Source organism: Anser cygnoides, chromosome 2, assembly GCF_040182565.1.
Source record: "Anser cygnoides isolate HZ-2024a breed goose chromosome 2, Taihu_goose_T2T_genome, whole genome shotgun sequence".
NCBI classification, from domain to species: domain Eukaryota; kingdom Metazoa; phylum Chordata; class Aves; order Anseriformes; family Anatidae; genus Anser; species Anser cygnoides.
Window position 1 is genome coordinate 1261529 of NC_089874.1, and position 13425 is coordinate 1274953.

The 13425-nt window shown below is 43.9% G+C and overlaps 1 protein-coding gene across 7 annotated transcripts in view; it reads left to right on the top strand.

Annotated features, from left to right (window-relative positions):
* Window positions 1-13425, top strand: part of SCAP (SREBF chaperone) — a 57973-nt gene that overhangs the window by 28968 nt on the left and 15580 nt on the right. For all 7 annotated transcript variants that reach the window (XM_066991038.1, XM_066991039.1, XM_066991034.1 and 4 more), the window contains 6 exons: window positions 26-183; window positions 3802-4022; window positions 5430-5535; window positions 6416-6588; window positions 7307-7433; window positions 12521-12633. In XM_066991038.1, coding sequence (XP_066847139.1) covers window positions 26-183; window positions 3802-4022; window positions 5430-5535; window positions 6416-6588; window positions 7307-7433; window positions 12521-12633 — 898 coding nt within the window. The remainder of the gene's footprint in view (window positions 1-25; window positions 184-3801; window positions 4023-5429; window positions 5536-6415; window positions 6589-7306; window positions 7434-12520; window positions 12634-13425) is intronic.

Genomic DNA, 13425 nt, shown 5'->3' on the forward strand with positions numbered 1-13425 from the left:
GTTCTCCCTCTGGTTTTCCCCACAGTATGTTGGTGCTCCTGTGGCCTACATTCAGCAGATCTTTGTGAAAGCTACCGTCTCCCCATGGCAGAAGAACTTCCTCGCCGTTGACGTGTTTCGTTCACCGCTGTCCCGCGTCTTCCAGCTAGTGGAGGAGATCAGAAACCATGCCCTGAGAGACAGGTAGTTACTGTTTGTTAAGGGTTGTGGAGGAGGCAGACCCGCCCACTGTTGTGCACACCCGTCTTCTAAATTATTCCTACTAAATCTGATTATTGGCTTTGAATGTGTCAGATTCTCAAAATAAAATGAGAGGTCACTGCTGAGCAGTGATGGCATATCCCTCCTGCAGGTACAGCGCTTTAGCTTTCCTGCTAGAGAACTTGCCTGTTCTTTAATTACTGATAATTGTCAGGAACCCTCCGGTCAGAGTCTTAGGCAGAGAGGTCTGGAACGGTCCTCTGAGGTTATACCTTTTATAGCTGACAGCAGTTTCACATAATCCTTTTCATAAGCATGTGAGGCTTATATTTAAGCAAGTTCATTCGACCCCACCATGCCTATTGTGAGGCTTTTCTACAATTTTGCATGGTCAGGAACCTTCTCCTGACTTTCCACTTTTGGCTGTGTTTAGGACTAGTTTGTACCTGCTTGGTTTTGTCCTGACACAGCCTTCGTGCAAAAATAGCTCTCCTCTGCTTCCAGATATTTACTGGGAAAGCTCATTCTCCCCACCCCGAATCCTTGTTTGTTAAACTAAATGTAGGAAACTCTCAACTTACACAGCTAAGATGGTTCTGTGTTCACTTTGTCAGCCTGGTTGCTCTTCCCTGCACTGTTCTTAGTGTCTTCCCTGAACAGGGGAGATGAGAACTCTACATAGGATTCTCACTGAAGTCTCTTTTGTGCCTTATTTTCCATGGAAATGACTTTTCTGAAATACAGTGAGATTGCGAATCCCTTTTTCATGGCCAATCACATCAGCATTTGTCAAGTGGTTGATTGATGCCTCCATGTCCATCTCTCTTTTTATCATTTCCAGCTGATGAGCTCCTACCTGATAGCAGAAAATCTTTTTTTTAGTTCCCAAGTACACGGCCTTGCACTTTGTACAGTTAGTAGAAATGGTATTAAATTTAGCCCAGCCCTTACAACATCCATTTCAGATACTCTGTTCCCTTGCTGTGTTAGCAGTGTTGCTTTATTTTGTGTCCTTGACAGATGTCTCTATATCTTATTCCAAGGTTTTTAATAAAAACATAAAATAAATACTGGTTCTCTGAGCTGTCCGTGAAAAATTCCACTTTGTTTTCTTCAAGACCAGCGGTTGCCCTTTCAGCAGCCCCATGGCCATTTTCCTGTTAACCCATTTCTTTACTGAATTAGATTTTTTGTGCTAACTTCTGTCTTTCCTGTGAACTAAAGCATTTTCTGCATGGTGCTGCATCAAAAGCCTTTATTGGGCCCGAGTAGATGAGATCTGCTGTGCTTTCCTCATCTAAGAAGTCAAGTATTAAAAAAAAAAAAGGACCACTCCGGTTAGTTTGGCATATTCGCACTTTGAAAACCAAAAATACAGTTTAGACATATTAATTTGCTTCTGTTTTTTATAATATGTTTCCCTTTGAGCTCTAAGTTTTTATTTGTTGACAAGCTCTTGGCTGGTTTACTTTCCGAGGACAGAAAGGCTTTCCCTCCTTTTTCTCTCTTTGTTCAGTGAGAATAATGATACTGAGAACAGGCCAAGTGTGGTGAAAAATGGTGAGATTAGAGTCTTTGATCATCCCCTAGCTTTTTAGCCAGGAGCTTTCTTCATTCTTTGTCCTCTAATTCACATAGCTAGGGAACATCTGCTCTTTGTTCGTTTCCTACCTCCCTGGCAGCATCCTTCATTGCTTCATTTTTGAGTGTTCACTTAGCCACTCCACCTGATGATTTGTCCTTTTTTTAAAACCAATCCTTGTGAGATAGCTGTCTGCTCTCTCTGATAATATTTAGAAATGCCACTCATGCTGTTAAATATAGAGCTTTTGCTAGCAGCTCTCAAAGTCTTGGCACTGACATTCTTTCTGTTTTCATGTCTTCCTATATCAAATGTGTATCTTTAGATAGTATCTGGATGTAGTTGCTAATTACAGGTGAGAAACAACTTGCTCCTGGTATGTGTGTCATCTGCTCATTGTCTCCCCTTGCTGTGTTAGCCTTGATGAGCAATGAGGCAGTGTGGAAGCAAAATTAAACTTACACGGCCACCAGAAGAAAAAGGCTAGGTAGTGATTTAGGCACTCAGACCTGGGATAAGGTCTTCCATTTGGTGTCAGACTTGCATATTTCAAGAAACATCTAGCTTTCAGATAAATTCTGAAATCACCCCAGAAGTCATTATGAAGTTCCTTCCCATCAGTTGCTTTCGTCAGTATCAAGTTAAGTGCAGCTGATTTTCTTAATATGAAGAAAAAAGCATACTTTTATACTAAGGTGGGACAGAAGCAGCTGACGATTGCTGACAACTGGAGAGGAAACACAAGGTGATTATATTTTCGTCAGCTATAAGATTGTTGAAACTGTGAGCAGTCATTTGTGACGTCCGAAGCGACCTGAAATTTGTTGTAGTGCAGCAGGCATTGGCTCCATTCATTATTTTTGGTATTTGTCTCTGAATCTGCAACATACTGCTGGGCTCATTGGCTGCACGCACTTGCTTCGCAAATAAGAACTTTTACAGGCTTTTGTGCAGTATGAACTGCTATTGCTGTTATGTTTCAAAGTTAGTTAAAGCCTAAATACAAAACAACAGTCTTCTTACTCTGCCTGGAGCTATTATCGGAGGCATCACAGCATCAGTTCTTTCGGGTTCTCTTTTAGAAAACTTCTGTTTCTATAAACACAGTATTTTCTAGCATATTATCTAGTATTTTGTCTTGACAGATGTGACTTTTCTAGGTAGCTTGCCCTATAATACAGATACAAAACAAGATACAGATTCTGGAGGGAGTGCTGACAAAGTTGTAACTCAGTCATCGTCGGTTGGGTTCCATATTTTCTCTCTGCAGTCATGATAGAAAAAAATCCTCTAGAGAAGGCATTTTAAAATAGTTCTCCAACACCTTCTCTGTAATCCGTGGGGCCGAAGCCAGGGAAAACTGGCCTCCGATGTCTTAAATTAGCCTTTGTTAAATATACTCTTCTTGCGCAAACCCCTCTGGTTGCCCATGCCGTGCTGAGGGAAGTGTTCTCTTTTGGATCAGCTGCTCTGGCTTGTCTGGCCAAATGGTGCGCTGATGGGTTTTGTAACTGAGCAGTCACAGTCAGATGCTATTGTAAGCCCAAGCTGAGTCTTCCCTGAGTTAATAGTTGATAAGGATTATGTAATTGTGCTAACAGGAAGTTCTGGAACAAATCTACACCTTAAATAATCCACCTCAGGCACTCAACATATGTGGAAAGAAATATGCAGAAGAGTTGAAGGTCTTTTAAGAAGAGTTCAAGGGAGCCAGTTTCTCTGCAGACTGGAGGTATCTGAAATGTGGAACTGAAATTTGTGGCATCTAGGATGGGTGAACAGGGAAAGCTATGTGGCCAGAAAGCATGCAGAGAAATGATAACAGGGTTCTGGAGTTTGCACACTGTTACGGTGAGGTCCCGGTCTGTGGCCCAAGGCTCCTGATCCTTTGTTTTTAGGACAAGAGCGGTGGCACAAGAGTGGCGATGAAGGTCCTTGGGGTATTCATCTCAGCAGCTCTGCCTATCTGTGGAAGTTGTAACATGCACAGCGGTGTCTAATCTTTGTTTGCATTTCAGTTCTGGTGTCAAGAGCTTGGAGGAAGTTTGCCTTCAGGTTACGGACCTTCTTCCTGGCCTCAAGAAGCTGCGGAATCTGCTCCCCGAGCATGGCTGTCTGTTACTGTCTCCAGGGAACTTCTGGCAGAATGACCGAGAGCGATTTAACGCTGACCCAGATATTATCAAAACCATCCACCAGCATGAACCAAAGACTCTGCAGACATCAGCTACTCTCAAAGGTAAGAGGCTGAAGTGCCAAAGAAGCCCCCTTTCTGTAGGTGTAAAAATAACAGGTAAATCGTCCAAGTCTTTTCATTCCTCTTATCTCTACGTGTGCTCTAGCCTTTTTCCCTCGTGCCATTGTCTATTGTATTCAAAGACTGTCTCATTGTCACAGACAAACATTCATCCTGCTCCCTCTTGTGCTTTTGCTGTCGTTTGCCTGCCTATACCCCGAGATGACACTGGATCTCATGAAAGTATTTTTTGCTTTCTTAATTAAAAAAGTAAGTCTGACCATGTCTGGAGTCATACTGTTTCGTAGTTCAACAAGGCCAGAGGAAATGCTGTTCCTCCATTTTGAAAGGAATTTCATAGATTTTTAAAGGAATTTTGTAGATTTAAACAAATTTCGTAGATAGGTACATTAAGCTTGTAATATGACCGCTCTGTCTGAAAAGGGGCTTTTTATCCATAAAGCAAGTTTGTTTTAATGGTTATTTTTGAGCATCCATAATGTATGCACGCTGTGGTTTGGAGCACACGGAACCTTTCTTTGACAGCTCATTCACAACCAAGGTAGAGGTCCACAATATCCTGGGAATTCCTGGAAGTGGAGGTGGTGTTCCTCATTATGCATAATTTTCTTTAAGCCTTCGTTCAGCCCACCAGATTAACAGGAGAGACATTTAATAGTCCTTCGCGATGCAATACTTCCTGGAACCTCTGTCTCAAGTCCCACACAGACATGCACAAAAACAAATGTTCCAGGGTTTTTTTTCCTTAAAGATAATGCCTGTCTTTGAAGTACAAATTGGGTGCCCACTTGAAGTGCCTGGACACACAGCATGGGGAACAAATAGGAGGAATTAGGGGTGTGTGCAGCTGGAGGGCCACAATCCCATTGGGACCACAGAGGTGAGGTGGGGCAGCTCGCAGTCCTGGAGTGCTGCTGGGGGTGGACACAGGCTCCTCATCAAGGACAGGCTGGGAGGATGAGGAGGGAGAGTTGCCCTTTACACAGCTGGAGTGCCTGGAGCTTTGCTTCAGGACGGATGATGAGCAATCTGAGAGTTTATAGGTTAGGATTAGAGGACAAACCATCATCTGCTATGGACTGCCAGATCAGGAAGAAGATGAGGATAGCCAACCACCACAGGAAGTAAGTTTTTCGCTATGTTTAAGAAAACATCCCACATTTTAATTTGTTGCCATTGCCTCTTGTCTTGTCACTGGGCTCCACTGAGAAGAGATGCTCCGTCTTTATTTCCCTGCATCAGGTGTTTATACACATTGATAATATCTGCACAGAGCACTGAGAAGGTGCTTCCTAAGAATAACAGTCCTTATTCAACATTCTTCACAATGAATCTTTTTTGTCTCCTTTTCTGTTATCATAATGTTTTGTTCACGCTGTGTTTTTGCAGATCTGCTGTTTGGACTCCCTGGAAAATACAGCGGGGTGAACCTGTACAATAGGAAGCGAGTGGTATCGTATATGGTCACACTGGGCCTCCAGCGATACGATTCCAGGTAGGGAGCTTTAGCTGTGCTATTTTTATGTTAGGGATCCCTTAGTCTTTTCTTGTCAAGTTCACTGTTTTCTCTGCTCTGATTATTGCTATGTTTTTGTTTAATCACCATTTTCTTGTGCTTTAGAGTATTTTGGGATCCTCTGAAGGTGCTGTAGAAAAACAGAGTGCTGCTTTTGGGAGAAAACTTGCTGTGCTTTAGGGAAATAAAGCACTGTCAGTGCTGTTTCTTTCTTTATAAAACATAGTAAATATAAAACCCAAAGCTGCCGGTGAGAGTTCCTCTGATGATGGCTTCATCTGCACACCGAGCTGTCAACTGTTGCAGCCAAGGCCCAGTAGGTCTGTTTTGACCCAGTTCCTGGTGCATGGAGTTTGAGTGTTTTGCTTCCCAGAAAGCAGTAATTCAACTGGTACCAACTGTGAAACCCCTCTGGCAGTGTTGGCAAAGCTGCCTTGGATTGAGCAGATCTGAGGACTAAATGATCTGCTCAGTGCTGCACAGATTTCCCCAAGGAATGCCTGGGATGAAATTGGCAGCACAGGAGTCGAAACGTGCCCTGCTGCTGCCCGTACAAGAACCCTTCAGCCTCAAGGACTGTCCTGTAGGGCCTGTCATCAGCAGCACTTACATAAAATTTAGGAGATGTTTGAGTCTACAGGATGTTCTGTTCCCCAGGGCCAAATTTTGTTGACGATGAGCCCTTGCTTTAAATAATTTTGCTGAGTCTTCACAGTTACCTTTTGAATCTTCATAGATACCAAGGTCTGGGAGATAGCCACAGCGCAGATGTACTCTGCCCTCATTGAGCTCCTCCTTGGAACTGTTTGCTGGTTGTTGGGTACAGTGTGAGTGACAACCTGCCTGCTTTTCACGTCAGGTTCCTCAGCAGCCTCCGTTCTCGCCTCAAGCTGCTGCATCCCAGCCCCAACTGCACGCTGCGAGAGGAGAACATCGTGCACGTCCACTTCAAGGAGGAGATCGGCATCGCTGAGCTGATACCCCTCGTCACCACCTATATTATCCTCTTTGCTTACATCTACTTCTCCACACGTAGGTTTGTGGGGTGGAGAGCCTAGAGAGTAGAGCAAGCTAATAAGCCACCTATATATATATATATATATATATATATATATATACCTGACAGCTGTACATATGTAAGGGATGGGTGGTGAGGGAGACCTTTCCAGGGCTACCTATGGGAAAAACGAGTTCCATCCATAGCACTGCAGTTCCTCCTGTTTCAGCAGCAAAGGTGATGTTGAAGTTTTACCGTGAACCGTCAGGTAGAGAATTAGTAGTCTTGTTGATCTGATTTCTGCCGATTTGTTCCTCTTAGCCAAAGTGGTGCTACTCCTTGTGGTATCTTCTGAGGTGTTCCCTGTCTTACACAGCTTTAAATGCTGTAGTAGTGATGCTTTTTCCAATTTGGACAGACTAATTTGTGGTCGTTTAGATCAAATACATGTTCTGAGCTTGTGGATTTAGACCTTACCAGCCATATTTAAGTTCCTTTTTTCATGCCCCTGCAGTGCTGTACTGGAGCCAGTATAAGCCGCAAGCCACGTCTTCTGTCCCGTCCTTGTAACAGTTCTTGGGTACTGGGAGGATGTGGGATCTGCATTTCAGACATTGAACTGCCAGTATTTCTGGGCTGCAGCTAGTAAAGTACCTGCAGAAATAAGTCGGGATGAGGATCCCTTCTTGATTTTTTATTAATATGTCATTTTCTTTCGCTTCGTAACAGAGACTTTGCATTTCTATTTTTCAGGGAAGATTGACATGGTGAAATCGAAATGGGGCCTGGCACTGGCGGCAGTCGTCACGGTGCTCAGCTCTCTGCTCATGTCAGTTGGGCTGTGCACGCTGTTTGGTTTGACCCCTACTCTTAATGGAGGGTATGTTCCCAGCACCAAACCTCTTCCCAGACAAGGGCAGACGGAGGAGAAATCATTTGAAAACAGCTGCTCAATGCTTAGCCTTTAAGACCTAGCATTTTTCATATAAGCTTACATGATAGTGTTTACACACTGCTGTGTAAAATTATAAACAGACTTCTTGAGCTGAAGGACCTTGTGGTTTTTGTCTGTCTGGCAAAAAGATTTGACTGAGTCCCAGTCTTCCTGGAGATGCCTTATTGCTTAGCATTTGGCTCTTCCAGCCTAAAGCAAAAGGTATTATTGGGACAATGTCTTAATTATAAATACGATTTCCTGGCAGCTGAGCAGGCTCCCACATATCTTCCTCCTGCAGTGACTTGTCCTAGCATCCAGAAGTGCTCGTTGCTTGATCTTGGGCTAGCTCAGAAGAATCTTTCAGAATGGCAGAGCTGCGCTGTTTGTGCCTGGAGGCCAGCGGGTAACTTTGCACCCATCTCTGACATTTGTCAGCTCTTCTTTTGGCTGGGGCTCCTGCACACGTTGGTGTTTGGCCTTTTGCTGTGGTTACTACCACTCATATTTGTGTCAAGCTGAAAACACCTGAGAACACCATTAATTAAAGTTCAATTTGGAATCTTTCTTTTGATTTTTCTGATCCCATTCCTAAGTAATTAAGGACGTACCCATCGATTGTCTTCTCGACTCCTCCTTCCAGCCATATACCACCGGAACAATACGAAGTTTGACCATGAGGGAGGTTTTCTCAGTGCTGGTGATAGTTTACCAGGAGCCAGACCTACATGGAGGAAATCTGAGAAGCCTAGAAGAGCTACAAATAATTGACTTCAGAAACTAAATTATTTAATTATTTGTTCCTGTTTTTACTTCTGTGGTAACTAAGAGCCTTAATTATGGATCAAGACCAGATCAAGATAGGATCTACTGGAAGTTTACAATTGTAATTCAAGTAAAAACAGTATTTGGATGCAGATACATGGGGGCATCCAGTGTTGGTTCAGTCTGGTTTTAGTTAGTGCAGTGACCAAGGCCTTTGTCTACTGTCAGCGTTACTGTTGTCACACATAAGGGCTAAACTAATTCAGTTATTCCTCCCGCAGGCTAGACAGTTAATCAGTTCTTGTTTCTTAAAGTGGTTTTCCTGCAAAAAATCTTTGCCTTAAAATGATTGCACAGATGATTTCCTTTGGGGTTGAAACTTAACCCTTGCAATACCTTATAAATGATATTTAATTGGATGAAAGACACTTGGGTTCTGTGGTGATGGGTTCCGATGACATTGAGGTTTTTATTTTCTGATGACATTGAGTTGTTTTTTCAGCAGGTTGATTCTGCTCTTTCAGATAAATGCCACGTGCTAGTAACGGTGGTTGTACTTTTTGATGCAAGTCATAGGGAAGGATCCCTCAGGGCTTGATCTGGCTCCTCTCCTAAGTGCTGTAAGCGTTCGGACACTGAAGGAGAGTGAGGCACTTTGGCTGAGGCCTGCCTTTTCGTTTCCTAAATGCTCATAATTTTCAGTTCTCGACAGCTGTCACAGGTGGGATCTCGCTGAAAGCAAGAAAGGTCTGGATGAGATGAAAGTGGCATTAATATGTGAGCAAGCCGTACAGAGAATGGGTTGGGACTGCAGGTACCCAAGGGATCCTCCGACCTTTTCCTGATTCCCCAGTGTCTGCCAGAGCACTTTCCCTCTTGTTATCTGATTCCCGAGTGGGGACAGAGTGTTCTTGGTATGTCCTAGACGCAATGGTAACGTGCTAGGGGTTGGCCGGCTTCAGGGTGCAGAGTCAGATTTGTTTGGTTAAACTCTGAGCTGAATTTTAACCTTTTTTATCTGTTTTGTTTACAGCAGAGCCTTCTAGATATGGGTGTGTTTGTTTTTAATGGTACCTGTATTTACGATAAGCCTCTGTCCCTCACCGATTTTTGTAAGGTACTAAAATAGAGCTTGGTGCTTAGAGGTCAGTATCTGCTTACTGCTACCATATGATATTATAAGCTAGACCTTAATCATTATCATTCATCTATTATCTTGCTTTGATAGTTTTCCCTTGCCTTAAAGCATATTTCAGATATTAATGAAGGCAAGGTAGAATAGGTGAGGTAGACATGAGTCTTATTTTACAGAAAAGAAGACTAGGTGGAGATTGGTGGCATGCTCTGCCCAGGATTTACGACTGAACAGTAGGTTGTGCAGAATGCCCAGAGTTTGCTGAAGTGGGGTACAAGTGAGCTGGGGGACTCTGAAGGCCTCTGAACGACTCCAGAGCGCAGCCACCACGAGCTGCTAGCTCAGCTGGGTTAGAGGAGTCATCGTCTTAAATGACGACCTACCTCTCTGTATTGATTATAATTTTTTTATATATGATTTTTTGGCCTAAACTGACTAGCTCAGATGCGAACATTTACGTTTTAGATATGAGAGGCTGATGTGATGAATCCATAAAGCTTCCAAGTGATATCTTCCAAGTTTATCTTTGGGTAAACCTGTGAGTCGCTCTGTTCACATGCATGCATGGAGTCAGGGAGTCGGAGGAGATCTGTTTTCTTCGTGAGTTCATGGTGATGGGTGCTGGATCTTGCTGTGACGCAGCACCTTCTGGCGTCCAAGTGAGAAATGATCTGTAGGTGTTTCAGTAGATGGACGTGGCGTGGCGTCCATGCTCTTCCTTCCTCTTCCTACTGGAAGCTCTTTCTCAGCATTCGGCACCGGATGGCAGAAAGTACAGCGAGGATCTCTTGCCGCCTGCCTCACCGAGTGGGGAGCAGTGAACTTGGGTTTGGAGTTTGCAGGGCGCCAACAGCTCGTGTTTGACCCGCACCAGCTCGTAGCACTCTTCAAGAAAAGCCAGTGTCAGGTTGCTCTTAGCCTGCTAGCCATTTAAAATGAAACCTGCTGACTCTTCAAGGACTATTTAAATTGATAACCTGTGACTACTAATTAATTATCTTCTGCAGTTGAAGCAACTGGTTAAGTAGGACATAGCTGAGAGAATTACGGGTTTCCTTTTGCACACTTGTACTGCCGTCCGAAGGCTTACTGCAGCTCGTCTGCAAACGGTGCTGGACAGCGAGCGCTTCTTGCAGGACTGCGTGTAAGGACAGGATTCTGCAGGAGCGTGCTCTTGGGGACCGTAAGCTCTGCAGGACTGTGCTGCACCATGCGGCAGACCTCTCCCTTATGCTTGTTTCATTCTCATCATCCAGCAATTTCCATCCCTAAGGATTCCAGAGAGGTTTTCTCACGTCTATCTTCTGTTGCAAGCTGCTGTTTGGAGGAGTGGTGCCAGTTATGAGCTGAAAATGCCTTTATATAAAGCCTAAACTGAGCTGAACTGGCTGGATTTTAGGTTCTGTGACATGAGCAGGCAGTAGCCCCCGAGTGCCCTGTGTGTGTGTGTCGTTTTTCACTCAATCTAGAAATTCACTCACAGTGCAGGCGTCGGACAGGAGATGAAGGGACTGATGCGTTGCACATTGTTAGAGCTAAAATTCAATTTGGATACCTGGAGAAGGGTGTGTGGAGGTGGTTTGGTTTTTTATTATTATTATTATTTTGATTTTTTTTTTTAATTTTGCTTTGAACGGAGCTCTTGCTGTTTCAGCTTGCCGTTTGTTCAAGGAACTGGAACGAAATAGCTGAGCTCGCAGTGATTCCAGACAGGTGTTTTCCCCCAGCAGGACTTGATAGGTTGATAACAGCTCCACGTGTGCAAGTTTTGTTGAAGCCAATGTCAGATGGCTGTAGGCAATCCAAAGCGGCGTTTGGGAAGGTGGTCCGTGGGGGTTGTGGCAGGTACTGGCAGAAAGCAGGAGGTGTTCTCCTGAAACCCTGTTGTTTAGCTGTCTTGGCTCTTAGTGATCTGCCAAGGGGTGCGCGTACCTGCACGCACACACGTTCTCCTGTTGGACCTGCACAGACCAGCACAGCACAAATTGATTACCCTCTGCAAGGACACATCCCTATTCTTGCCTAAGTTTAGCTGGAGGGAAATGAGATTTACCACCTCCCGTGCATGGATCAGCTTCTTCTCCTGCTGAGCTGGGCTGTAAGTAGTTAAAAGAGAGAAAAAAGTGAGAAGGCAAGTTGGGTAAAGTCACAGCGGTGGCCTTGGGTAGTCTTTCTCGTCTGCTTGAATATATTCTGAAGGGCAAATCCATTGCAGTGTGTATTATTCAGTCTTGGGCAGACGTTATCCTTGGGAGGGTTTAGTTTGTTCACGTCCAAAGCATGTGTACATTGCATAGCGGTCTGTGTCGTGGCTTCTGAGCTCGCTGGTGTGCTGGAGAACAGAGCTGCGTGCACTTTATTTCCCCTCGACTGAGAAGCCTCTTCCTTCGTGTGTCTCCTTCACTGCCTGAGACCTGGTGGTTCACTGCAGCTGCAAGGTGCCGAAGCTCTTCCCCCTTGGGTATCTGAAGCAGGCCCTGCCTGCGCTCTTCACTGGGAAGGGTTTTTGTTGGTTTTCGAAAGTTTTGTTTCATGTAATAAGCTGTGATTTAGCAAGATTTTCATTGCTGGTGGTGGGACGTGGTCCCTACCCTCGTGTTATAATGCCCTCTTGATGACTGTTTGTTCCTGAGTCTGTTGCAGTGGTGCTCAAATCCATCTTTTTGATTTTCACCTCTTTGTGGAGACTTTGTTGTAGAGAATCTTCGAGGGGAGCTGTCCTTTGGCTCCTTTGGCTGGTCCTCTGGGGACCCAGGGGTTGGACTTGATGATCCTTGTGGGTCCCTTCCAACTCAGATATTCTGTGATTCTATAATTCCTGACCCTAAGAAGCATTAAGACTAATTTAGTGGTGGTCTGCAGTGGCTGTTTTTCAGAAAATCATGCCGTTTCAGAAAAATGTTAATATCTGTCCGAAGCAGATGAAATACACACCTCTTACCTCACCGCAGAATAATATAATATATAATATAATTATATATTAATATTAATATGTAATTTATATATTTGTAATATTATATTTGTATTATATTAATATTATAATAATATAACAATTTGGCTAAGAGCAGTGGCTAAACAGTTAACTTTCTTTAACCAAAGATCTCATTCTCATTTTTTCCTCTGTTTCCCCCAGAGAGATATTTCCCTACTTGGTTGTCGTGATTGGCCTAGAGAACGTGCTGGTTCTCACCAAGTCGGTTGTCTCTACGCCTGTCGACCTGGAAGTGAAGCTACGCATTGCCCAAGGTATGCACCTGCTCTGGGAAAATGCTGAGAGAGAAAAAAATTGGGGTAATCCCAAGACTGGGAGCTGGGGAATTATCCTAATTGTGGTCTGTAGAGGAAACGAGGACTGGGTGTGTTGAATGTGAATCGGCAGTTGTATTCTTAGGGTCTTCTGTACTATTTTTGTTATTTCCAAGACTAACGTAAGCCTCTAACTGTGGGTGCTGCTTTCTAAGATTCTTGACTGAAGCATTGGCAAAACAAGTTTTAAAAAGTGCTAGTAATAGATATGCTCTGCAGCTGCGTAAGGATTTGGGTATGCTCAAACCACAGATAAATGTAGTTTGCAAACTTAAAAGACATTTATAAACATGAGGGAAGAGAGATTCTGGAGTGATCCCCAGAAAAATCTACTGACTTTTGAAAATAAGCGTGGTTTGTGTCCTAGATCAAAAACGGGACTCGAAAACTCAATGGTTCCTTAAACTTCTGAATCCCTGCATTGTCCTGCTCAGTACCCTCAGACTGCTTAAATCAAGGCAGTTCTGTGAGCTGAGTCTTCTTCAGCTCCCCGTGTAGTTGGATGATAATCCAACTGCTGCTCTGGGGCTGGATGATAACCCAGCTGATAAGCATATTGGAATCTACAGGCCAATTACTTGGCTTAGAAGTAGATATCCAAGATAGGTCGGATGAATTTTAGCCTAAAAGTGCCATTTTTATCTGTTGACTATAGGTGCCTAATTTTAAAGAAGGGTAATCCAGGGAGGAGTCACTTAAGCTCTGCTCACGCCCGTTCACTAGTGAACAGTC